Here is a 26,476-nt window from a genome sequence, read left to right on the forward strand (position 1 = left end):
GGTTTTGTTTGTTTTGTTTGTTTTTAATCCAAGAAGATTTAATACAGTCTATAAACAGTTAATAGAGTCTATAAACAGTCTCAATGTTCATCTGGAACTACCACAAATGGAGTTAAGGGAAGACAAATCAAATGTTGTTTGGAGTAAATTTAGACATATACTGCTAATCAGGTATATTGCCAGAAATTCATATGGCCCTGTCATTTAAGAATGAACATAGTCCTGTTTTTCCAATACTTATGTTTTGACCCATGCTACTATTTGGGATATGAGTCATGTCACCTGTTTTTTACTGATTTTGTTGTTGTTACAGCATTGTTCAAATGCCAGTGCTACTGGCAAACTAGGACTTACCAAACTAGGACTTATGGAGTTGTCTTGTTTGTTAAGCTGAGTTGATGCAGTGCAAAGAGGGCAAAACAGCTTTTTAGTTTTAGTTTTACATAAACATTTTTTAAAATTTTGCTCTGGTTTTCAGGTGGAGGCACAAAAAGGGTTAGTGGGAATAGCATGACATTTGGTATGGACTGAATCAGTATTTTCAATAAAACTGCAAGTATAAGTCTTCTATCCAGTGTAGTATTTCTTGGGCTTCTTATGTGATATTGTTTGATGCAGTTTAGGAAAATTATGGCTTCAGAATCTCCATATTGCAGAAGGGAAGAAAACACAGATTGTAAACAAGGAATTGAACTACAAAGTCCCTGGAGCTGTGTGATTGCTTGTATAGATTCCAAATTATGTTCTAGGCATCTGGTTCGTTCTTGGAGATCTCCTGTCTGGGTGCCAGAATCAGATTTTATTATTTTATCAGTGAAGTGCCTGCAAAAGGAGGGGCTGTGTAGTTCATAGTCCTTGGCAAGATGATATATGGCTGTTTTCAGTGAGCACTTTTTGCTTTTTGCTCTTTTGAGCTTCTAAGAAGTACAAAGGGTCTTGGAAGGCAGTTTGCTTCAAAATTAAGCTGTGTAAAATACAAGGGAAACCAACTTGTAGAAAATCCTTAGAGGAAATAGCCTGTCTTGTGACTGCAGCCTTCATTAGGCTCACTGTCAGCAAAGATAAAGCATTTGCACTGTAGTGCTGCATACACTGTTTTCATGCCTGTCTGATGATCTGATTTCTCTTGGAGAACCCACCCACATGTGCAATAGTGGGAATGCTAAATTATTGCTAATATTTATTAAATGAAACTTAAATTACTAACATTTGTTAAATGCAATAAACAGTGCTCTTGGAATTTTTAGTGTGTTGCTGGCCTGAGATGCTCCACTTTAATTTGGAATAACTGCAATAGCATTGTTAGGGCTGGACATGCTTCTTCAGGACAGACATTTTTGAAAACAGAAGTAACTCTGGCTTGCAAGATAGGTAGGTGCCTGGCCAGAGCTGAGGGAGTTGAGTGTAATGATCTGTTTCCTTTTCTTTTCTAGAGACAGGTTTATTTGTGGTTTTGCAGGACAGTGTCATGCTTCATTGTTCACCACAGTTTTGCTTTTGTTGTGTTTTAAGTCCTTTTTTTTCCCCATGTATGTTCTTTTAATACAAAGTATACAGCCTTGCCCCATCAGCTATGTGTTCATCATGGCTGTTTTACACTCAATATGTTATGGAAATCTTAAAACTGACAAAGGGACTTGGAGACCAAAACTATTGGCGTGTGCTTTTTTCACTCTGGTCTCTCATGGGGAGTCTTATAAATGCATTCTTTCTGTGGAACCCAGATTGCAAAGTCAGTGACAGCTTTAATATTTCACTTCATATTGCCTCTTTCTTCATCAATCACATGAGGTCTCTTTGGGCAGCAAAATTGTGTGAAATTATTTGGACATTTGTATCTTCTGGATAGATCTCCCATTGTAATAATCATTTACTGATTGCAGGTTTTTTTTTTCCTTTTTAAACACTGATGGAGCTGTTTATACTGATTCTGTGCACATGCATTAGGAAAGGCTTTTAGTGTTGGTTGCAAACAACCACAAAGTTCTTTGCAGTGGTAATAGATTAGTCTGGGAGCTGAAGACCACATTAAATAACGTTTTTTCCCCACGAAGAGTGGAATAACATGAAGGTAGTATTGCAATATTCATCTTTGTATCAAAGCCGGCTGTGCTCCCAGCATGGTGGTACCAGAATCTCCACAAAATTAATAGCAACAAAGATGGGGAAGGGGCACAGTAGGAGATGGGACCATCATCTCTGTAAAGTGCTGAAGTTTTGAACTGGAATGGTGAGCCATTGCATAATTCATAAAATATCTTGGCATACTTTTTATACAGCAAATTGAATGTGCTTATTTTTATTGCTTTTCTCGCCCTGCATTTCTGTCAGTGTTTTCAGGGGGTCATATACCACTACAGAGTATCACCAATTTACAGCTTCACTTTGGTTTTTTAGAGGTTCAGCATCTATAAAAGTGATAAGTAAACCTACATTAATGCTGGGAATTCTTCAGGCTTCTTCAAGGATAGCTGGTACAGAGCAAGTAAAAGGCTTGGATTTGGGCTGTGTAATGTCCTTTCCAAAACTGTGAACAGCCCAGCATGTTGTCCTGAAATGCCCTGAAGGGAGAAAACTCTTAAGGAAAGAAAGCTGCCGATTATAGAAAAATTTGACTCTCCATTTTCAGAATTTTTTGTAGTCGTCTGCATCACATTCAGGGTATCAGCTAATCTTGCAGTTGTTGGACACTTTTGGTCATCCTGATTAAGCCAACCATCCAAATCTCCCTCCCTTCCTGCAAAAACAAGTAAACAAAACAAATTCAACAACAAGAAGAAAATGGAACAATCCCAATTCCTCTTTAGGTGGTCAGCTGTTTATCAGTTTTGATAGTTGTGGGTATTTGTAATAGACACTGCTACTGAATCAGTTCACCAGGCACCTGAACAGATTTTATCCAGTGAGCTGCAAGTTTTCTTTATGCTGAGTTTCAAGAAGTATTTTCAAACCCCCTGCATTTAATTTAAACTTTGTTGGTCAGATGGCTAATGAGTAGCTGTAAATACAGTTGGTACTTCAATGCTTTATCTGCTAATGGTATTTAATAGCATGCATGCTGTCATTATTCAGCTTACATTTGAACAAAATGTTTGGACTTGGTGGGTATCTTTACTATGTTAGAGAAAAAATTCACTCCTTTAACATCCTCACAAAAAAACCAAAAGATTAAAGGGAAAAAACAAAAACCTCACACCAAAACAAACTGAAGCTGAACACATAATCCAATAGAAAGGTTAAAGTCTTCCTGCTAAAATGATCAAAGATAATGCCAGTGTTCACTTCATTGCCAATGCTGCACTACATCTGTTTCTTCATTTGAAGGCTCTGAGTTTCTTTGCCTGTCTGAAGTGTTGCTGAATGTGTAGCCAGGTAGAGGAGCAGTTATTGTGTTCAAGCTAATTCAGAAAAAGTATAAAGTTTGGCTCCTGAAGGGTTACTAGAATCTCAGCATCACTCAAGAAGGATAGATTCAGTGTTTTCTGAAGGGATCCCAGCTTTTAAAAATGTTCAGCAGGTTGGTAGGGTACTGTGAAAGGCATTAGAGCCCTGGGTGTTTCCTTTGTTTACTTTGAAAATGGGATAAAGACATGAGTCAGAAGAAGCTGAAAAAATGAGGTACAGTCCCTGAGGGAAAAACGTGAAGTTAAACACTCAGGCTCACATATGAAGTGTTTGTTATAGGTAGATTAGTTGAATAAATTAGGACACACATGCAGAGATTTAGATAAGCTGTCTTAAGGTATGCACTTGGTTTTATATAGTGGAGATGACTTGGTCCTTCATTAAGGTGAATACTAGAACTTCACTGACTACAGTTGTAGGAGTTATCTCCCCATTTATTTTACAATATGTGAATTTGTCCATGGCATAAATAAACTTAAAATCGTTTGTTAAACCTCTTGTTTTCCATGTTGCTATTGTACTTTAGGGAACGTTGGTTCTGATAGGACTGAAATGTTGCTAGGTTGTCAGAGCTTGTTCTTTCTCATGAGTGATTGTTATCCTGCTTGTAAATTACCGTGATCTCAAGTTATTTATGTGGTTTGTCCTTCACAGCTATTGAAGGACTGCTCCAAAGTTTAAATCTTTTCAAAATTCCAGCTGCAGGACCAGTCTTCCACTGGTGTCCTGTTATGTGTTTATTCTTGGGTTGTTGTAGTCCAAATTTCTTGAATACACCCATATAGAATATTCAGATACTGTTTTCTTAATTTTACTAGATTAAGGGTTAAACTAGATGTACCATTTCCTCCTGTAAAAGTAGACTTTTTGTTGCCTGTATTGTTCTGAGTTGTCCCTCTCCTCCATTCTGCTTACCATCTGAATCTTGTCATTCCTGAACTTGGGTGCCTGGGGCTGTTTGCAGAATCCGCATCAGGATTTATCAGCATTTAGCTAAAGATTTTTAGTTTAGGGATTCCTGTATTATATTATGCTTTTGGATGTATCTATTCCAGTTATCCTTCTAGCTTTTTTAGATCTGGGCTTTTTTAATCTGTACAGTTATTTTTAAGAATTCTCATGCAATATATCTTTTTTTTTTTATGATGCTTTCCAATAAGGCTTTGATTCTGTAGAATAATTCCTACCTAAAGTTTTGGCTAACTTTCACAGATTCTCAAAAGAAAGCTTATGTATACCATGGAGTTCAGCTTCTCTAAAATACATGATCCCCATGCTGTTCACATTAAGTATCAGGGAATTTCCAGCTAGCTCAAAATTCACTGTGGAAAATTTCCTTTCTAGGAAGATGAAGGTCTTTACTTGTTAATTACTTCAGTACAATTTATTTTACTTCTACAAATAAAAACTGGTGTGCTTTTTTGGAACTAATTTTCCTGGCTTATCTCTATAGACAGCTCCTCTATAAGGTGCAGCTGTCTTAAATTATCTGTTCAGGAGAGGTTTTTTAGGGAGAGTGGGAGGAAGGAAAATATTGCTACTAACCATTCTGAGTTCTGTCATTTAAAAATTTATCTCTTGTGCACATAAACCTTTTTTTGTTCATGTGCTTTTTTTTTTCTTTTTAAAATTGCTATTTCCTTCTCTATTTAATATTGATGGTTTTGTTCAGTGTAACATGAACTGAGTCAGGTTTGTCTTTAGATCTTCATGTTATCAAGAGATGGCAGAGTAGTATGCATGCTGCTGGGATCAGAAGGTAATAGCATTGCAGCAGAGTTTCTTGGTTTATCTGTTCTAAGAAACTTTTCTCAGAGCTTTTTGTAGCAGACTCAGCTGTATGACACCACTGAAAAGTGTGACTTGGTTATTATTTATTTATTATATATATTTAGCTTTTTTTTTTATTATTTTTTTTTTTGTAGACAGTGGGTATTAAAGCCTTCTTTTGCAGCTCAGAGTGTTCCAAAAGCATTATTCTTTGTCTGGGTAGTCAAGGTAAAAGCTTCCTTCCTTATGAGTCTCTTATCTTTTTAGGTTTCCATGAAGACAAGCAACTGAAATGTGGATAGCTTATTTGTAGCTTGGTGGTGGTTGTCATCTGGTGTCGGAATCTGGAACCTGCTGGTGTCTCCTCTCAGCCGTAGGTGTGGTGTTGGCAACTGAGAGCCATGAAGGTTGTCCCAGAGAAGAATGCTGTCCGCATCCTTTGGGGTAGGGAACGGGGCACCCAAGCCTTGGGTGCTCAGCGGCTTCTGCAGGAGCTGGTGGAGGATAAAACTCGATGGATGAAATGGGAGGGCAAGGTAAGGTTGTGGGATAGAGCTGCATAGCTTGATCTTGGAATGGGGGAAGGGAGGCAGGGATTTGAAATAAATTGTCTTGTGATTATACCTTTAATGTGTTACACTTGTTATGCTCTCTGGCTCTGTTCAGTTCCTGCAGTGATGTGATACTAGATATGTTCCTGCAGCGGGTTCCCCTTGTTGTCTGTGTGGCTTACAGTTAAAGTATGATCATATGACTCTTGCAACACTTCCTGCTTTGTTGGCTTTTTCAGAAAGTTGAGTTACCAGACAGTCCACGCTCCACCTTCTTGCTGGCGTTTAGTCCAGACAGGTAATTAACTCCTAGTTCGTTCACTGTTTCAGCAGTCTCCCTACACTTACAGAAGTGATGGAAGCTTGTGCCCATTGAGTTGTCCAATCCTGAACAGCTGAATGAAATTTCTGGTTCTTGACACGCATGGGTGGAACATGTGCACCTTCCTAGTCTCAGCTTCAAGCACAGCTGGTATTTAATTTCTGAGGTACCCAGCTGACACAAAGTTCTAAGGAAAAAGGATCTGTGCAGACACCATGGGATTTCATAAGAAACTAAAGGGAGTAAAGGATGTTTTAATACAACATGCCCAAATGATGTGACACATTCCCTGGAATATCTAGGAATAAAGAACAGAGCAGAATGATGTGTGTATTGGAAGCAGAAATGGAGGTGGGATCTCTCATAGTATCACTTGATTTGACAGTGGTTGAGATGGTGTGGAGAGTTGGGAATATTTATTTGCCTCAGACTGTCAGTCAGGAGTGCCTTCTGAGCTGCATGTTCACTCTGACATTCAAGGTCAAGTTTGTGCTTGCAGATTCAGATGAGCTCATGTTTGCATGGACCCTGAAATCTGGCTACGGAAAGCTTTGTGACATTGGTGCAACAGTAGCCTCTTAACCTTTGAGCTGTGTGTGGGAGAGCTGCTGGGTTAAGTGTGAGCAGAACCTGTTGAGATAAAGCTAACCATGGTCTAATTTTGCTTTATTGTTTTCATGCTAATGTTTGTCATACCTTCTGCATTCCCAGGACCCTAATGGCTTCCACACATGTGAACCACAACATCTACATCACAGAGGTGAAAACGGGCAAATGTGTTCATTCCTTGGTTGGACATCGCCGTACTCCCTGGTGTGTCACCTTCCATCCCACCATCCCAGGCCTCATTGCTTCAGGATGCCTAGATGGGGAGGTTAGAATTTGGGATTTACATGTAAGTCTTTTCTGAAATGTATGTTCCTTTGATATTTGGTGGGTGATGACTTTTTCAGCTGAGTTTATTTTCCACATGTTACTTGGTAAGAGAGGTGTTTGGAAGCTTTTCTGGGACCTGTGTGTAAAAGCATAGAGCAGACTGTAGCTGTCCTCTTCTCTCTAGAGAGGAGGTGACAGATTCTTCATTCAGTCCTGCCAGTAGGTCATGCTTCTTAGCAGCACCTGTTTCATTGATTGCAGTGGTACAGGTAATGCTGGAGAACATTGTGCAAGGTGCCTGTTTAGCCTTTGTGAGAGACATGCTGTTTGTTATTCCACTGAACATATCTGAACTGTTCATTATAGAAGCTGCTGCTCTACCCAGTTTGGTAAATGGCATAGAGACGAAGCGCATGGGCTTGTCTGTTTTTTTTTTAAGAGAATCATTTTTACAGGCTGCTTGAGACACACTTACCTATAAAAATACATGTGTGGTCATTGTTTCAAGTAGTGTTGCATTTTAGACCTGGCAGGTGACCTCGTATGGGATCAGCTGTTGTCAAGACAGCTCCTCACTTGCAATGCTCTAGGCAGGCTGGGAGGCATGGCAAGTACATGGAAACTTAATGATAGCAAACGTGTTAAACTGCTTGTGGTTCTTGACTCCTCACTCTAGGGTGGAAGTGAGAGCTGGTTCACAGATAGCAACAATGCCATTGCATCACTTGCTTTTCATCCTACGGCTCAGCTCTTGTTGATTGCCACTGCCAATGAGATACATTTCTGGGACTGGAGTCGTCGGGAGCCTTTTGCAGTGGTGAAAACAGCCAGTGAAATGGAGCGGGTCAGGTGAGCTCCTGCTTCTGGGTGAAAAGAATACTTATGTGTGAAAAATGGTCAGGTTTAGAAAGTGTATGTAAGGCTCCTCTGGGATGCTGTGCCCTCTGCACTCAGGCAGTGAAGTGTTGCTTGCAGTTCCTTGACTCAGCTGGTAGAAAACCAGTTCTGTGGTAAGAAAGAAAAAGTAATTGAAGTAATAGATCAACGTGGTTGTTCATATTTGTAATAGGGCATATGTCCATTAAATGTCCAGAATCTACTTCATGTTGATTTTTAAGCTTAGTAATTAAACTTGTCAGCCATAAGGATGACAAAACCCAGGAACTGCTGGAGCAAAATGCTGAGCTATTACTTTGGCACACTTGTTGAGGAAACTGGATTGCTGGAAACCTGATGCCTGCTTTTGAGCAATTTAAAATAAGACAACAATGTGGCACCAAGGCATGTTAATCTCTCCCTTTGTACCAATTCAATTTTGTAATATAAACACATGTATTCCTTTAAATTTTCTGGCTGTTTCAGTTGATGCAGCAGTACTTACTTCTAGCTTTTAACTTTGGTGTAGTGTTGCTGTGGACTATAAAATAACTGCAGTCTTCATCTAGATAGGTACATTTTCTTCTTAATGCATAAACTGTTTGACATCCTTCATAAAAATATGATGGTAATGTAGTAAAATTCTCATTACAAACATGTCATATGGGGTTTTCTTCCCTGCTGTGTTCAGCTTCCTGTGTCAATGTGGAATGTGAACTGGTGATTGATATTCTGGCACTGCTTTTGTTTTAGGCTGGTACGGTTTGATCCCTTGGGACACTACTTGCTCACAGCGATAGTTAACCCTTCTAACCAGCAGGTAAGGGGAATGTCAGGACTTATATTGACTGGCTAGTTAAAAGGTGCTCTATGTACTTTAGCCTTAGTCTGTTTCTAAGCAGACTTGTGCTTTCCTGAAAACCTGAAGTCTCCTTAAGCCGAGTTCTGTCTGACCTCGACTGGTGATACAATAACAATGTTCTTACGTTATGTGCGTGGCTGATAAAGTGCTTTCCAAAATGTGTATGTTTTGCCCTCTCTGTCTCACTAACGGTAGGACAGAGGTCTCAGCGGTCCTGTTCTTTCAGTTCTGTTGTGACATTCTTTTGGATTTGAAGCTATCCTGAGGTATCAACAATTCTCCCCTCAGCTTCTGACCCTCAGACACTGATACTTCTGTTTGTGTGAACAGTGTATTGTGAAAGCTCACTGGGCTGTAGAAAGAGGTTGTCTAGATCCATGAAATGAACTTAGAAATAATCTCAACTAGTTTCCTCTAAGTCAAGGCCTTTAAGAAGGGACTTATCACATCCTTTCATCTGTCTTGGCTGGTAGCTGACTTTCTGCTGTTTATTTCGAAGTACAGGATTTTGCCTTGAGGTGACTGAACTTTGCCTGTTTCCTTCTGCAGAGCGATGAGGAAGTGGAAATCTCCGTGGACAGCACAGAGATGCCGCATTATCGTCAGCGCGCTATCCTTCCGTCTCAGCCTGTGAGGCGCACACCCCTCCTCCACAACTTCCTGCATATGTTGTCCTCCCGCTCCTCTGGCATACAGGTGGGAGAGCAAAACAGTGTTCAAGACTCTGCTACCCCATCCCCTCCACCGCCTCCACCACCACCACCTCCGCCTCCAGCCAGTGAGAACACAAGGGCATCTGTCTATAACAGGCTCCGGGAGCGAGTCAGCTATCCCACAGCAGAGTGCTGCCAGCACCTGGGGATGTTGTGCCTTTGCAGCCGATGCTCTAGTACAAGACTTCCTTCTTCTCTCTTCCCACACCAGGAAAACGCACCCTCCACGTCTTCTGGGGCCACTGGCACTTCCTTCTCCTCTGTGCAGACAGAGCCTTATCAACCCCCAGAGCAGGCATCCGTAGCGCAGGAGGAGCAGGGGATACTTAACAGGCCCTCTGCTTTCAGCACAGTTCAGAGCAGCACTGCTGGCAACACCCTGCGCAACCTTAGCCTGGGCCCCACACGGCGGTCCCTCAGCGGGTCCTTGGCAGGCCACCAGTCCCGGTACCAACAGTCTGCGAGAGAGATGGCTTCAGGCTTGGGTGGGTCTGACTGGTCCAGGACAGTGCTGAACATGAGCTCTCGGTCCGAGCTGGAAGCCATGCCTCCCCCTAGGACCAGTGCCTCCTCTGTGAGCTTGCTGTCCGTGCTCAGACAGCAGGAGGGAGGTTCCCAGGCATCAGTCTATACCTCTGCAACAGAAGGGAGGGGCTTTCTGGCCCCAGGGGCTGAGGTGAACAGTGGTAGTAGTGCTGGCCCAAGCAATCCAGCCAGCATTCGTAATGAGCTCCAGTGTGATTTGAGGCGATTCTTCCTGGAATATGACCGGCTTCAGGAGTTAGATCAGGGGATTGGTGGGGAGCCTAGCCAGTCGCAACAGGCTCAAGAAATGCTCAACAACAACATTGAGCCTGATCGACCCGGTCCCTCCCATCAGCAGACTGCACAAAGCAGTGAAAACAATTCCAATTTGTCCCGGGGTCACCTGAACCGCTGTCGTGCTTGTCATAACCTGCTGACCTTTAACAATGACACGCTGCGCTGGGAAAGAAGCACGCCTAGCTACACACCAGGGCAGGTCCAAAGCACATTTGAGGGTGTGCCTCCACATACCAGCCAGGTGCAGCCTGCAGAGAGAACCGAGGGCAGAGCTCCTGCCTCTAGCAGACTGCAGCTGGGCAGCTCTTCCACCCCGCAGGAGGAGAGGACCGTGGGAGTGGTCTTTAACCAGGAGACGGGGCACTGGGAAAGAGTTTACAGCCAGTCGGCTTCAAGCAGACCTGGGAATGTATCACAGGAGGCCTTAAACCAGGAAATGCCTGAGGAAAGCTCAGAGGAGGATTCACTCAGGAGGTAAGATACATGCTTGCCCTTCCTCCTCTATTTTTCCTTAAACCTTTCCCATCTAGTCTGAGGTTTTTCAACATTTTCAGAGTTAAAAACCTTTTCTCATATGGCCATGTGCTATTCATGTAGGTGAAAGTAAAGATGTTGATGTTGATGTGTTCATAGCTAACATTGTCATGCTGGAGATGGGTTCTGAAGATTTTAAGGGCAGAGACTGGACCTCTTAATGGCAGGCAAAAGGATGGGCTCTTTTAGCCGATCTTTGAGGTGAACTGTGCTTCTGGTATTTTCAAGACCCTGCAGAAGCATGGATACTCAGGATGTGTTAATGCTGTCCTTTGTACTCCTGTCACACACCCTATCATCATGTGCTATGCATGGAGAATCTGCCTAGGATTGGCATGGAAAACTCAGCATGAGTAAGTTGTTAATTTAAAAGGGTTAACAATAATTTCCTTAGGGTTTCCCAGAGTGGGAAAAAGTGGGAAAAAAGTCAAATCTTTGTGTCAGTGGTTTGAGTATATACAATACAGTTGGTTTGCTGTTGATAAGAGAGGTTAGTTTTGAAAATGGCTCCTGTTGACCTGAGCTGGTTGGGGACATACTGATCACTGAAAATTTTAGGCTTTGCAGTCTTTTTTAAGAAGGTGATTCTTTTTTTTGAAGGGATATTTTTCTTCTGCTTCAGATATGATACAAGAAATTGGATAAGCTAAATTGAACTTGCATCAGGGAAGAGGTGTCCTTTGTGTCAGAGTGTCTTCACTAGCTTGTGTGGATCATACAGCTACATTGGTACTTTGAATGGAGTTTCCATGCTGGGTTTCAGTTTCATGTCTTCACTGTCAAATGGTTTGTGCTCTCACCAGAGGAAAGGTTCAGTATTTCTGTTTCTCTGAAACAGATGCTTTGAGCTGTAGAAAAGCAAAATTTCCAGGTTGGATGCAGATGTAACTAAGAAGGCTTTGTACACAGGAGTGCCTGAGGAAAGGGAAATCTTTCTTCTGTGCTGCAGATAAGCTGATTACACTGAGGCTGAAACAGTGGCTGCCTTTCTTGTTGTAATTGCATAAAATAAGTGGTGGTGGTCATAAAATTATTCATCAGTTTCTAAATCCTTGCCCCAGTTTTTTTTTTTTTTAATAGCCTGTCATAACGAGAGTCTCAAGCTGATGATGTAGGAGCTACTTTTTGGGCATGAACTTACCTACTGTTAATTTAAGTCAGGTATCCTCTTGTCTCCTATTAAAGGGCATAAGAGCAAGAAGGAGCTGACAAATTCAGCTTTAAAATGGCACTTGAGTAAGTCTTGCGTTATCTTTCTTTTGAAACAGTGGTACATACTTATGTCATCTCCACTGTGTCTCATTTTCTGGGATGAGTCACTGTAGTGTCAGAAATAACTGGGCAAATAACCTTCTTATTGATTGGGCAGTTGGCATGTATTTGAACAATGAGATATTAGTGGGATATGAGATACTATCTTTTCTGTGGTAACTATAATTTTAAAATGTCCTGAGGCATATAATTGATCCACCCCAGCCTGCAGGAGTCTGACGAGAGTCCTGTGGCTAAATCTCTGTGTCACTTTGCCTGTCGTCCATGGTGGTTGCTGCTGTCTGCTCCAGTGGCTGTAGCAGTTATGAAGGGTTACTTGCCTACCTGATCAGCTGAGCAAACAGGTCCTTTTCACTGAGACTTCTGATTTGGAGTGAGTAGCTTAATTCCAGAGGAATTCCTGTAAGGTGAAACCTTTAGGCTGAAACCTTTCTGGCAGAGGTTGTTGAGAATCTCCTAGGGACTCTTTTGTTTTCCCAATCTCCTGGTTCTGTTATCAGGCCTTTCTAAAGAACAGGCACAGCAGGGGTTTCTGCTTCCCTTTAACTGAAGTTAAGGTTATCTGTAGAGTTCTGAAGCAAGAAGCTGGAAGCAGTGGGCAGTCTGGTATTAAATGCTTCTGGCAATTTCCTTGAAGTAAAACTTCATTTCCTTTCTTGTTGAACACATTGGGTGGGCTTGGGGATTTATGAAATCTTTTCCCTTAAAAGGAACCCTGCATGCAGGATAGCTCTATCCTGCAGGTGTAATTTTCTGCCATTCTCAAATTAGCTGTTAGTATTTTTCTTTACAGAACATGAGATTAGCTCAGGTGGGTTAGAGCATGGTGCTAATAGCACCAAAGTTGTGGGTTCAATCCCCATACAGGCCATTTTCTTAAGAGTTGAGCTTAATCATCCTTGTGGTTCCCTTCCATCTCAGAATATCCTGTGAATCTATTAACAAGTCAGCAAGCACCCACTTATCTAAATTTTGCATAGAGTGACCATCTTGTACCAAGCCTTCATGTCTCCCAGACCTAGGACATACTTTCACAGGGGGAAGTGCTGGAACCACTTCTGCACAGCAGAGTCCAAAATGTCTGTTAACCTTTGGAGCTACAGAAGCATTCAAAGATGGAGTCTGAGGGTCCTCAGATACAAGCTAAGTAATGCTGAAAGTGCTGACGAAATACAAGGCAGAGGATAAGCCTTCAAACCTGAGGGTACTAGTGGTAGCTGCATACACACTTCCAATCAATGTGATTTTGTGCTTATCAGCTTCTGGTTAATTCTTAGTGTTGGAATCCAAGATGTGCTCATAACCTGTTTTATAATTCTGTTCTTCTTAGTCTCTCCATTAGATGTCCTCATTGGGCAATTGAGCTCTATATTCTAAGGTCAGCTGAAAAATGTAAGATAAAAATTGTATCTGGAAACTGTGCATGTTCTCATTTCCTGTCCATGGGCAAGATTCCTTCCCTGACATGGCTTTCCTAGTTGAGAAGTAGCTTTTTGGGAAAACATTGCCATTGAAGGTCAATTAAATTAATAGGGTAGTTTAGTGAAGGCTGTTCTTTGAATTCTTTTGATGCAACTATGTAAGCAGGCTAAGGAGAGAATTCTGCTCTTTCTGATGATCCTAGGCTAATTATCTTGGACTGATCACAAAGGCATTAATAAGCATGTAATGGCACTATTCCTACCAAACAGCTCTGGTACCTCTTTTAGGGGAAGCATGTCACTGAGAGCCTCAGCAATACAAGGAATCCCATCACATTCAGCCTGGCCTGAAAGCAGTGTGGCATTGAGCTGTGTGCTTCTTGAAGTTGTGCTGGTGAGGCATGAATTTGGGGAAAGTTTATGGTCTATGTTAAGCAAAAGTTCATGAGACTGAGCTTCAGCTTTTCTGAGGTTCTCCATACTGATCTCATTAATTCAAATGTAGGGAGTTTTCCCCTGTGGATGTCTTTGCCTCACTTTTAACATCAAAGTGAAAAGAATCTCAGAAATCTCTGAAGTTGCCATGTAAAATGTGCTGCAAAAAATTGGTCATAGAAGCTGTTGGAAAGATGTGGATGAAGGAAGGATAACTGAGCAACAGATGATAGCTAATTTAATTTTTTTATAACTACCTGTTAATTTAAAAATGGGATGAGGAAGTCTTGTATTAATACTGTAATCTCAGTGAGGGAAATTATCTTCTAAGTACTTAAAGCCATTGTTGCTTTCTGGGCCAATTCAGGTTGATAATGAAAAGTTGAACAGGGAATGAAAGAGGATTCTTCTAGCCAGCTGCTTATTTGAGGGGAGCTGGTGCCACCTTCTTAAGACAGGGATACACAGAATTTAGCAGTGATCTCTGCTGAAATATGTATCAGTTCAGCAGTTAATGCTAGGTACAGTGCAATGCTAGCTAATAAAACTGATTCAGATTTTCTCTTCAGCTATTTTAGTATGGCACAAGTGACATCTACAGAATTAGTGTAGGGGTTTTATAAAAAAAAGGAAAATAATTAGGTTATAAATTGATTTTTTGTTTCTGAGTTCTGGATGCAAGGAGCAAGTAGCAATGTGTGTCCCTGCTAACATATTTCAATTTTTATACAGTGAAACATTTCCTATAAATGGGGAAAAGAAGGAAGAGGAAAATTGTCCTGTATAGATTTAGCTGCTTGTAATACATAAGAGGGACAATTTTTATCTGGTTTACCTGTTTATTTTGTCTAGAGATTTGAGTACATGACTGAAAATGAAAGGTGTGTTCTGTTCTATTGTCAGGCAGGTTTGCATGAAACTTATGGTTCACAAGGAAATGGTTATCATCCTTATTTTATCATGAAGAAGCTTTGTCTGGCAATTATACTGAACTTCTCTAACCACTTCACTGCACTCATTCCAGAGGTCAGATTCTGTAGGCTGTGGTATGAGTAACTCTGTGCCTGCATTTTATGAATGCATAATGTTTTCACCTTGCCTCACCAATTTAGTTTGACAGACAAGACACATTATTGAAGTTACCTGAAAATCTGAGAAGAATTTTGAACCATCCTGAGTGACACTTTTGTCATGCATACAGGCAGAAGGGAGTGAGCATGTGTGAAGTGGGGAAATTCTTGTCTGGGGACCCTTGTATAAACTCCTTTATTTTGTTTGTGAGTGTATGAAAGGCAGAGTCCACTGTGCTGTACAAATATTCGACCTGTTGAAGTTGGCACAGCTTACCAAAGGCTTTGGTGTATTTTAGTCTGTTGGATGCACTGTGTGCAAGTGACATGTGAAACCATCTTCCCTGGAACCATGTACCAGGGTCCAGGGACAAATCTGTGTCTTTCATTTTGTCAGGTCTCGTTTGAGGACTCTGGTCCTTCCTGCTTTGTTCTTGCTGTGTGATGTGAACCCGGTCACATGTAGTACAGCGACTCCAGCTCATCGCATTTCTCTTCAGGGTCGATAGCCTTTCTGGCCACATACAGCTCTCCTTAGAGCAGCTATGAAGAGAAACACCTAGTCTGTTCCCCTTTGAATTTCTCAGACCTTATTTCCATATTGCTTTGCTGCCACAAGGGGGTAATGTTGCTTCTGCTCCTTTCTGTCTCCTTTACTAACCTGAAAGTTTCTGAGTTCTTGTTTGAAGGGCAGCCTATCTCTGTAGTTACCATACAATTGCAAGTTCTTCAGTGTTTGGAGAAAGGCATAAATTGGGGGATTCTGATGGGAAATGGCTCTGATACAGAGTGCAAGCAAGGGAGGAGCTTATCCTTTTGGCTTTTGTAAGGGTTTGAAAGAGATAGATGTGAATCTAAGGTGAGACAGGTATTTTGTCTTTCTGATACGTAAATGCTCAGGAGTTAGAGCTCTATAAGACAGTGTAGAATTTGTCTGGACTTCTTGCTTACTGCCTACCAAGCCTGGAGCAAATCCTTCTTTGTGGTCTCCTTTCTCAGAGGTTTGTTTTCATTTTAATGGCTGTTCACCCCCTCAGATGACTTTTGTAATATGGAGCTTGTTTTCTGGAGGCTTGCTTGGCAGATGCTGGTTGGAGTCTGGGCAGTCACTTTTTCCCCAGGGCTCTGTTTATTCTTTTCTTCAAGTATGCCTTGAGCTATTACCTGAATTTTGGATCTTTTCCATAAGGCAAAGAATATGTTTGGGGATTTTTTTTTGTGTTGAGTCTGTTTTTTTCTCTAGTGCAAATGGGTATAGTTTTCTCAGGGCCTTATGGGGATGCCTCTTCCCGCTCTAAGTTGTAGAAACAGTGCTGACTTGAGATAGAATTGGGACCAGTCTGTGGTTAAAGTAGATTGATAGGGTAGGAGCAGCCCCATTCCTGCCCAACAGTGATCAGTGCTGTATATATAATGGAAAAGAGCACAGTCACTTTTGCAGCTTTTTTTCCTGAGTTCATGCTGGCAGAACCTGAGCTTCTTATGTGCAGTTCTGGTTTTTGATGTAAATGACCAAGGCTGATCAGATCTCTGCATGTACTGACTTCTGGTAACTTTCTCACTGTGCAAAGCACTGTATGGGTGTATGTCACTCATATCTTTGCTTTGAAAACTAAACAACCAGAACACTTCCTTGTCCCCTGCCATGGGAAGACGCAGATCTGTGGCTGACATTTGCCATCAAAATCAGAGAGGAGGGTAGTGCTACTCACTTTACCTTTTGGGGGAGAGGAACTAAAGCAGGAGGGAATTACCTTATGTAAAGCTACAAATATGTCTTATGGTGAAGACAGAACACATACCTAGTGTATTCTGCCTTTTGTTCCATTCCTTATTTCTCAAAAATCTTCGTAGTTGCTATTTTTTTGCTAATTGCTTACAGCAGTTGTGGCTTCCTTATTCGAGTATTTAATATATATTGTGGCAGTGGTGCTGAGTTCACAGAGAAAGGGAGGCTTGAGCAGAAGAGCACACCTGAGCTGTGGAGAAGAGACTAGCTCAGACTGCACATCAGTGGGAGTGCGGTCTGTGCTAAATCTAAATAGACCTACTCAACATAATTTTCTTGATTCCTTTTGTCCAGACCCATTACTTGTGAAAACCATGCTAGCCTTGTGTCCTGCCATTTGTAGTTTGAACTCAGTATTTTGTTTAAAGTTATGGTGTGTAGGTCTTACTGGTGCTGTGGAAAGGATTTTTCTGACAAGCCTTGTAGACTCCATGTGCACTGTGATAGTTTTGGAAGAGTTTATGCTGTGCTGTTATCAGGCTTGGTAAGAAATAATTCCAAAGATGCTTCGTTACTATTATTGAAAATGGTGGTGATAGAGATAAGTAATATCGCAGCAGTTAGTGAGAGATTGGGGTAAATGGAAGTTATAAATGGATTTGCCAGCAGAGAGAAGAGGTTTGGGTTTGTGCTTGGGAAGATGTGCTTGAGAAGAGAAAGCCAGAACCGTGTGGTATGGGAATGATTTCTGTAAATGTTAGCCAGGACACATAAGAGTGAACAAAGACCTAATTTGTCTCTTGTGAACATAAAGTGAAGTGATAGTCTGAAGGTGACATGAGCATTTAAACATGGTAATTAGCATTTTTTATGTGTGAGATGTGCAGGCTGTGGACAAACTTGGTGAGTATTGTTTGTTTGGCCTTTACTGAAAATGGAAAATACAAATTAGTTTTTATCATGAGACTGTAAACATAACCTGAACTATAGGAGAAGCTGCCATATCTAAATGGGCAGTTGATGCCTATATGAGCTCTGGGGTAATTACACACCCTTTCGGCTTTGTGGGTTTTTTTTCCAGACCAAGCCTGCTGTCTCTGTGTGGGCAGGAAAAACTTTTTTTCTGAAGTTCTAAAAGTTTGAGCTCTTTAGTATGCTGTTAGTTATGTGGAAAAACAAGTGAAAGAACTACCTTTTTTCTTGCACAAATATTCCTTCCCCTGCCTTTGCTAGTTTCCTGATTTAAGACTAATATAAGGTTGCTAGAGCCCTATTCTTCTTCACTGAGAGTTGGTGGGTGAGAAGGATGATGCCTTGTGCTTTCCCTTCTTGCAGTAACTGATAGAGGTCACTCCCTGCTGCTGAGTTTCTCCCAGTGCCTTTGAAAGCTGGACATGTACCTGCAGCCTTCACCAAACTTGCAGAAAGGTGTAAGCTGCCTTTTCTTTTTCATGGCCTGAATTTAAATATGCAGCAATGACTGTAGCAGACTAAAAGAAATTCTTTTCCCCATGTTCCTCTTGTAGCAGCTTGACTTGCCTACTAGGCAGATATAGAAATATCTCCTCCTCAAATACCTTCATGGTATTTTCCCATTTGAACCACTGCCCTTATTCCACCCCTATTATTGTCCAGGCACAGCAATGAGGAGTTCACCTATAAAATAAATGGGTAAGGTTTATTCCTCTGCAATTTCCAGGCAACAGAAACCTCTTTCCCTACAAGTGTCTTTGCTGCAGGAACTGTTCTGGAGTTTCACCTGCTGCACTGTGGCATCAAGGAAGTTTACTGAATTTGAATTAAACTGATGTTTTAGTGAGAATGGTAGAGGTATATGCTTCCAAACTGGCTATTATTTTTGCTTCTATTGGCATCTAGAGTTGGGTGGGGTTTTGGGGTTTTTTTGGTGGTGGTTTTGTGTGTGTGTTTTTTTGGTTTTGTGGTGGTTTTTTTTTGGTTTTTTTTTTTTTTTTATTTGGGTGGGTGGGTGTTGGTTGTTATTTTGGGCAGGTTTTTTTGAGAGGTTGTTTGGTTTCTTTGAGGAATGCATATAGGAGGTGACTGTAGACCAAAGATCTTGAATAAACAGAAATTGCTCAGAAGTTTAAAGACAGCTGACTTCAAACAGATAGCTATATGAGGATACCATAAAACATATCAGTTCTCAGCTTTCCTACAGAGAGGGAAGAGGTGTGAATAGCTTCCCCCTCTTGAAAGCCATCCTTTGTTAGGTTGTCTGTCTCCTCCGCTGTCTGCACATACTTTCCCTGCAGCCACCTGATCCAGCTGCTACAGGGTGGGCAGCATGTCCAGACAGGCTCACTTGACCAGGTACAGTTGCTCCTGTTTCTGTTCTTTTACCTATGTGTCTTGAGTTCATGTAATTGTATTCTATCTAGGGGATAATGCTCAGCTTACAATTAATGGAGGTCTGTGACATGCCTAAACTATCTAGCTTATAGATCTTTAGAGCTTATAGTCTGGCTTCAGCTAAGTCATATTAAAACAGTGTCTAAATTTCAGTTTGGTTTTGGTTTTTGCCAAGAAACAAGTTCTGGGCAGGCTCTCTGAAATCTCTCTGAAGCTATCTGTTTCAGGCCTGCTTGCTCATCTAAAAGCTCTTTGTAGCTTTCTTCATTGTGGTGAAGAGCTGGAGATGTTGGCATTGTAGTGTGCCTTTTTATTGTAATACAACCCTGTAATTTTTAGATGTGCATTCAATTTACATATACTTCATGTGTGCACTCACTCTTCATGCTCTTTGGACATTCTCACAATGTGGTGTTTCTGGGGACAAAGTGCCTGTATCCAAGTATTTGCTCCTTATTGCAGAGTCTGGACTGGAGAACTTGCAGTAGGGCAGGATTAATCTAATCTGTGGGCCCTGGAGCAAGAGGAGAGGGGGAGACCTGTGATCTGACTCAGTAACACAACTGTAACCAAAAGAGTGATGACTCTAGATTTCTCCAGTTGAACTGTTCTGGTCTGTTGAATAGCTAACATGCATTTTAAACATTTTCCACATACGTATTTAACTGATTGCACCAAATGGCTGTTTGCATGATGATGTAAGTGACCTCCTCCCTTGCTCTTCTTGAGAGAGCACCTGCTGAAACTGGAGGCTGTAAATAAACAGGGTTCTGTATCTGCCAGGAAACTGACTCATTTTTTCTGCTTGAAATGCATTAGTATGAAATCATTCCCTTGTCTTCCTGAAATGGGAAGGCTGGACTAAGTGACTGAACTACGCTGCCAGTCATTTGTTGACCTGACTTTCTTTTTTACTCCAGAGTGAACAAGAGCATTTTAAAGGGATTGCTTGATTTGTAATAAGATCTCTGTTTCCATAGCCTTAGAAATCTATGGAGATAACAGTATGGCTTCTACCCCCTCAAGAAAGACACCTCCTCTTCAATTCCCTACGGAGAAACATGAGTTGTATGTAATTATCCCAGAAGCTGATGCAGATCTGTGTGTGGGTAAGCAGAGATTTCTGCTGTCCACAGAGTCTGTGGTGTTGGGAACTCCCAGAACAAGGAGAATTTGAAGCAGTCATACAGATGAAGGTAGGCAGAAGAGTCCTCAGAAGGGTAAAGCTGTCTGCAGGCTGAGAGAATTCAGTGTGTTGGCTATGTTCTGGCCATGCTTTTAAACCTTATGATAACTAGAAACCCATAACCTCTAGCTGAATTTTCGTTTGATGGTGTGTTGTTAAGGGTCTAGGTGGAGAAATGTGATGTCTGTCTTCAGCTGAGCACGGGTACCTGCCCCATCCTGAGCACTGGTGTGAAACTGCCACTGTAGAGCAAAATAGCATGTGCAGTAGCTTGAACTGATTTTCATTTCTTCTCCCCTCCTGTCCCTCAAGGATTTTGCCCCTGCAAAATGGAAGTGCAAGGTCTTTCATTGTTCTTTTCATGTTGGAGCTATTGCTAAAACTAATTAATGCTGCTTGCTGTAGCTGGTCTTGACCCTTTTAATGTCTGTCATGGATGTGTGTTCCCTATTGCTTGTTGAAATTATGAACTAATCATTCCCCAGATGCTGTATGAGGAGGACCTCTCCATAATGCTCATTCATATTTTGTTCTGATGCATGGCCTTTTTCAGCAGGTGAAGTAATAGATTAACAGTGCAGCCCTGAGTCTTAAAAGAATCTGTCATTTTCTGTAAGGCAACTCATTTCCCTGTGATGAGCTCTAAAGTTGCTGTGTAGTTCCTGCAGCATCAGATGGTAAATGGAAATTGGAATTCCTAGTCCAAAAGGAGAGGTGCAGTAATAGCACAATTCATTACATGGTATTACTTTCTAGTTAAATTGAAGTAACTTTAAAGGGTTAATTAACTGTGTTTTTCTTGAAACTCTGCTCCCCATCTTCTAATTAGGAGGACTCAATTCCCAGTGCTTATTTCTGCTGCTCAAACTCTTACTGATAGTTCCTTGTTTTCTGTAATTGTGCACTTTTTCTCTGCATTCCTTCCCATCTTGGCTGAAGACCTTAAGTGCTGTCTCTTTTCTGAGAAATCCTTACAGTTTGTTTTCTACAGGATTCTTGCCCAGAATCAGTAAAGGGGAAACAATCACTTTCTGTGATAACTTCTGCCTTATATCAGACCTTTCTCCTCTGAACAACTCTTCACGTCTAGCTGGGAAGGGTGTCTTCTCTGTCCTTAGTTGCACCTTCAGAGTTAACACAAGTTCTTTTCCACAAGCAGGCCAAAGTGTTTTAGAAAGGCTGTATTTATAACTTGTCTCTGATCACATATTTATATCACCATATATTGCATCTTTGCTTTCCCTAAAAAAAGGAAATTACTTTGTAAAGGCTGCTCATTGTATGTAATAACGTTAAAAAAAAGGTGACAAAAAGGATGCCTAACAGGGTTTGGATAGAAAGACAGCCACCAACTCTATTTCCTCACTGAGAATCAGTTCGGCACAGATGTGAACAAGGCTATGGAGGAGCTCACTCAGAACTGCAAAAGTGACAGTTGAGGTTTTAATGAGTAGTGATATTTTCAGGTTATTTATCTCTTGCAGATGATTACAACATTCTTAAGAAAAGCTTGATCCTTTTGTTTGACTATATTTTTTCTCTTCATTGTCTATTTCTGACCTGTCTTAGTCCAGTCTTGGTGCTAGGCTAAATATGTCTAACCATAACCATGTGAGAGCTGAAGCAGTCTCGAAATGTTAGCTTAAAGGTATCAGAGCAGATTATGTTAAAAACTTAATTTTAGAACTCATTTTTTCAGGCAGTCTTTAGGACTGCATACTGATTGCTTTTTTATTTTAAGCTTGAATATGAAACTGGTGAAGAGCAATAGTGTTTTTCTGTTTGACAAGGACTACAAAACTTTTATGGAAAATGAAGCTGTGGAACAAAATGCTTGATGGTTTCTGCTTACGTGATTTCAATTTACTTTTTGAAAGTAGGAAACACAATACAGATGTCTGAAATAATTTTTCCTATTCCTCTGAGAACAGGGAAAGAAAGAATATCCAAGCCTGTGGATTGGGTTGTTTGAGATTTTTATTTTAAATAGTTTTCTAGTGCTCTGTCAAGGGTATAATTGATCTCCAGGAATAAGGTTTGAGGGAGGGTATTGGTGTTATTGGACACTGAAGAACATTCAGCTATTTTCATGCTTTAGCTTTCTCATTATCTTTAGGTTATGCATTGCCTAGCTGTAAGAGGAAGATGATTGAAGGGAATCTAGTTTTAAACTGTTGCTATTCTTTACCTTCTTAAGAGAAACCACAGGAGCACATTCACAGGGATGAGTGCCCAGGGGAACTGAGTGCTGGCTGTAAATTGGAGGGCTGAAAAGGACATGTAATATGTAGTGTGATAATTTTCACCTCCGAATGGGCATTATGCAATATAAAAGTCTTTTCAGGGAAGGCATAAAATGAGGGGAGGAAAATCAGAGGCTGCCAACAGTTATCAATATACTTTTCCTTCAAAGGATAACTAGCAATTTTCTGTTTTAAGCTCTTCTCATAGCTGAAGGCTGGGAGTAGGGGAGGGGTAGGGGTGATTGCTGTCCTTAGAGTGCTTCATTTTACTGGTTTGCCCTGGTTGTTGGTGTAGAGCAGCTTAGGAGGATAGCAGCTGACTGAACACCCGTTTGATTCTAAGGAAATAACCCCAATGCTGTTTGTTAACACCTCCCTTTTGGATGGGGAGGAAAACCCTTCCCTCAGTGTCTCTTGGAGTAGCGTTACTCAGTAATGCTTATGCTGTGACAGTAAATCTAAGATGTGATGTAGGGCTGCTTATCCTTAGAAACTTACTAAAAAGTTACATTTGCTGCAGTTAAGTATCTTCCAAAACCTGCTGAAATGAATCACTCTGTCCCAAAAGGCTTTGGTGCTGATCCTCATCCCCGTGGGGAGAATGGAGGTATAGTCCAATGGATTATGTGCTATGAAGAGATTGCTTTGTGAGCTTTTTCCCCTTGAACTGTAGCTTCTGGCATTCAGCTTCGTTCCTGAAAATTCTCCCTTTTCTGCTCATAATGTCTTGTATCTGTGCAGTCTTTCTCTTTCCCTTGTCTAGAAGTGTCCTGTAACTTGGAGTCTACTTCCTTTACCTCCTTGCTCGTGATTGCTGCAGACCTGAGTTAACAGTGCAAGTGTAGAGTGGCAGTTCCAGATTTGTTGATGTGTGACAGAAAAGGAGTCTGATCTTAATCAGAGAGTTGAGATTTCAATGCTGCTGAACAGAGGCAATTTATATCTTGTAGTAGTTTTAATAAAAAAAAAATAAACCAAACAAAAACTACAATCCCCCTCCTCCTAATTTAGCAAGATGGAACAGAAGCATTTCTCAGGGTGAGCAGAGTTAATTTTCATCATTTGCAGGATTGACTGACAACCTGGAGGATGATAATGGGTGATTTTTTTTTTCCCGGTGAGCGGGGGAAGAGAGTAGAAATTGCAGTTTTTCTGCTAATTGTACTTTAGATGTCATTTGTGACAATTTCATATTGTCTAGACAGAGATAGTGGAGCGATTGCTTCCATAGAACCTAGTGTTAGCCTGTTACATATCTGGATAGCAGAAATGGGAGATGTGGGAGAGGAGGAGGTTGCTGTAAGCTGCAGAGAGGATTCAGGAGTCAAGCATGATCTGCCGAAACATTTCAAAAGGAGATGCAAGCAATATGCATTTCTGTTCTCTCTTTTCATGCTTCTCCATTGGAAACTTGAATGTTTAGTGGCTAACAGTTTACTGCAACAGAGCTACTTCTCTTCATCCGCAGATTATGTTTGTTCTCCTTAGGCAGAATTGCTCCCAACTTCATGTTTATTGTGGTAAGATATTGGACTACCTTACACTTTGGCTTTATTGAAAACAAATAGTTTGTGTCTCTTCTGGGATTTTGGGTGCCAGAAGCTATGATTGTGACACCAAAGACTTGGCAGAGTATAATATGACTTACTTTAAGAATATTTATCTGCACCTTCCTGAGGGACAGTAGGTTACATTACCAGTGACACAGATGAGACACTGATGATTATAACAGTGTGTCTATTATTGAACCCATTTGACAGTACTAAATGCATTTAGATTTTGGGTCTCAAGGGCTAAGTCTAGAATGAGTTAGTTAAAAATGGATTTTATTTGTGCTTAGTACTCTGCTTCAGTACAGCTATTGTTATTCTCTGGAGCATTAAGCAGAAATGGTCTGTCTGGATGTCTTGAGTTTGCTTGTTGCCTTGGTTTGGATTTTTTGCCTGTTATGTTTATTTATAACCTTTTGTTCATTGCTCTGTGATCTGAGAGGGCACAGTTGTAGGATAATTAACATCTACTAATAAGACTTAAAAAAAGCTCTGGCTTTTAGTAGTTACCATTAACTGAATTAATTATCTTTGTCCACATGATCTGAATGTGGCCCTAGTACGTGGCCTGTGTGCCTCAGTATGAGGTAGTGCAGGAGCTGGATTTGTTCATGGCAGGCTTAGAAGGCTCTACTGGAAAGGCCATCTTAACTGAGACCATTCAACTTGGACAGTGCACGCTCAGAGAAGGTTCTGGGAAAGTGTTTGTAATCCTGTTCCTTACAAACCAGTAACTGCTGGTGTTCTGAGCGAGCCCTTCTGGTGAAGGAGATGCTCCTGCAGTAGCAGCTTCTGTTGCTGCATGGGATGGAGTTGCAGCCTGTTCAGGTAATGGCACAGGGCTGTTGAAGCCTGGAGGAGGTCTCTTTACCCAGACACTTGGCAATCCCATGGCTCAGGCAACTGTTGGTTACTAATGTAACCTGTATCCATTCTCATCTGAGATGCCACAACCCTGTTATAGCAAGACTTTTCAAACATATATTTCAAGGATCTGTTGCAGTGTAGTGGTGAGAATTATAGGTTCCTGTAAGTGCTTTTCCCAAGCCAAGGAGAAGGTCTTTTTTCAGACCCACACCAAGTTACAGTGATGTGTGCCCTGCTCCTGTACCATTGTGGTGTCCTTCTGCTTAGTATAGGTTTTGATTTCTTTCAGCATAGCTGCTGGATGCTTTCTGAAGGTAATCCCTCAAAGTCAATGATCATCTTAGGCAGTTGTCAGTTTTTTTAAAGGTGAGAAGACAAATATGAGTGGAGAATACCAGCAGACTTCTTTCTAACAGGGTTTGCTGGGCTGTGCAGCATAGACTGGTCGGCTTCTCTTTGATTTTACTCACTTAGTGGACAGATGCCGAAGGGCTGGGAAAGAAGGTAGGATGTGTAGTGTGCAGGCACCAAGACTTTTGATAGGGGTGAGTTTGATGATTATTTGTGTGTACATGTTATTGGAACACCATAGGCATTGCTCCCATTAGGAGGAAGCTGCTGTTTCTAGGGTTGTGACCCTGTCAGAATCTGCATGCTCTGGAAGCTCTTTCTCCTTGACTAAGTCCAGTGATCAGTCAGGATGTTCCAGTAGGGTGGCAGCCTTAGCATATCAAGGTTGCTTGCAAAATGTTGTTTTTGGAGTAGCTTAGAAAAGCAGTTTTCTCAAAAGCATGTTGGTATTTCAGTGGCAGTAACCTCGCTGAATTCTGAGCCAGTGGTTTAGAAGGGACCAGCTGTCTGAGTAGGTAGAATATCACTTCTGTTGATTTTATTCTATCTACCTTTCCCCTAGAAGGATTAAAGCAGTTCATATATGATGCAAGTAATAGGTATACCTGTATACCTGACAGGTATAGGACTTCAGGTATACCTCGTAAAGCTGTAACACTGTTCCTTTTGGATTAGCTGCTTTTTGCACATATGTAGTTGGAGCAGAAGGAAGGGTTTGGAAAGACAGAATTGAAGTATAAGGGCTTTTTGGATAGCCAAGGGATTCATAATACCTAGCAGTATTGAATGTTAGAGCTTTTCACTCAATAACCTAGGAATTGGGAGAATTAATTAAACTCAAAGTTTGAGAGATTTAATAACTGTTCTTGAATAAAGCAAATAGTTGCCAAACAGCTTTGTGCTAGAAAGGACAGGATTTCTTGTCTTATGCATAGTCCCAGTACTTTGCAGCAAGTTTCTCGAGCTGACACATGCCTTTCCAACTGGGAAACTGAAGCAATCTCTCACTGTTTTGTGCATTCTAAATCTATAATGTAAAATTGAAGTAATTTTTTTTTATTTGCTGGAAGACAGTAAAATTTTTTCTTGTAATCCTGATGGGTGAGCTGCTGCTAGGAAAAAAGACTTCTCATTTGCAATTCTGCTGTCTTTACATGGTTAGAAATGGGAGGTTCGCTGTGGATTTTATCTGGGCCTTCTTCCTGTGTTGATACTTACTGTCCTGCACTGCAAAGGCTAATGGATTATTAT

At 41.1% G+C, this 26,476-nt stretch overlaps 1 protein-coding gene across 7 annotated transcripts in view; it reads left to right on the plus strand.

Moving 5' to 3' along the window:
* The window catches only part of AMBRA1 (autophagy and beclin 1 regulator 1), a 123,951-nt gene that overhangs the window by 4,726 nt on the left and 92,749 nt on the right, over positions 1–26,476 (plus strand). For 4 of the 7 annotated variants that reach the window (XM_021533385.4, XM_021533386.4, XM_085581793.1 and 1 more), the window contains exons 2-7: positions 5,443–5,711; positions 5,966–6,024; positions 6,760–6,943; positions 7,601–7,773; positions 8,554–8,620; positions 9,212–10,671. In XM_021533385.4, coding sequence (XP_021389060.1) covers positions 5,577–5,711; positions 5,966–6,024; positions 6,760–6,943; positions 7,601–7,773; positions 8,554–8,620; positions 9,212–10,671 — 2,078 coding nt within the window. In that variant the 5' untranslated portion in view covers positions 5,443–5,576. The remainder of the gene's footprint in view (positions 1–5,442; positions 5,712–5,965; positions 6,025–6,759; positions 6,944–7,600; positions 7,774–8,553; positions 8,621–9,211; positions 10,672–26,476) is intronic. The other 3 variants (XM_021533389.4, XM_085581794.1, XM_021533387.4) reach the window with 2 other exon arrangements.

The sequence above is a fragment of the Lonchura striata genome, chromosome 5, assembly GCF_050655825.1.
Source record: "Lonchura striata isolate lonStrDom1 chromosome 5, ASM5065582v1, whole genome shotgun sequence".
Taxonomy (NCBI): domain Eukaryota; kingdom Metazoa; phylum Chordata; class Aves; order Passeriformes; family Estrildidae; genus Lonchura; species Lonchura striata.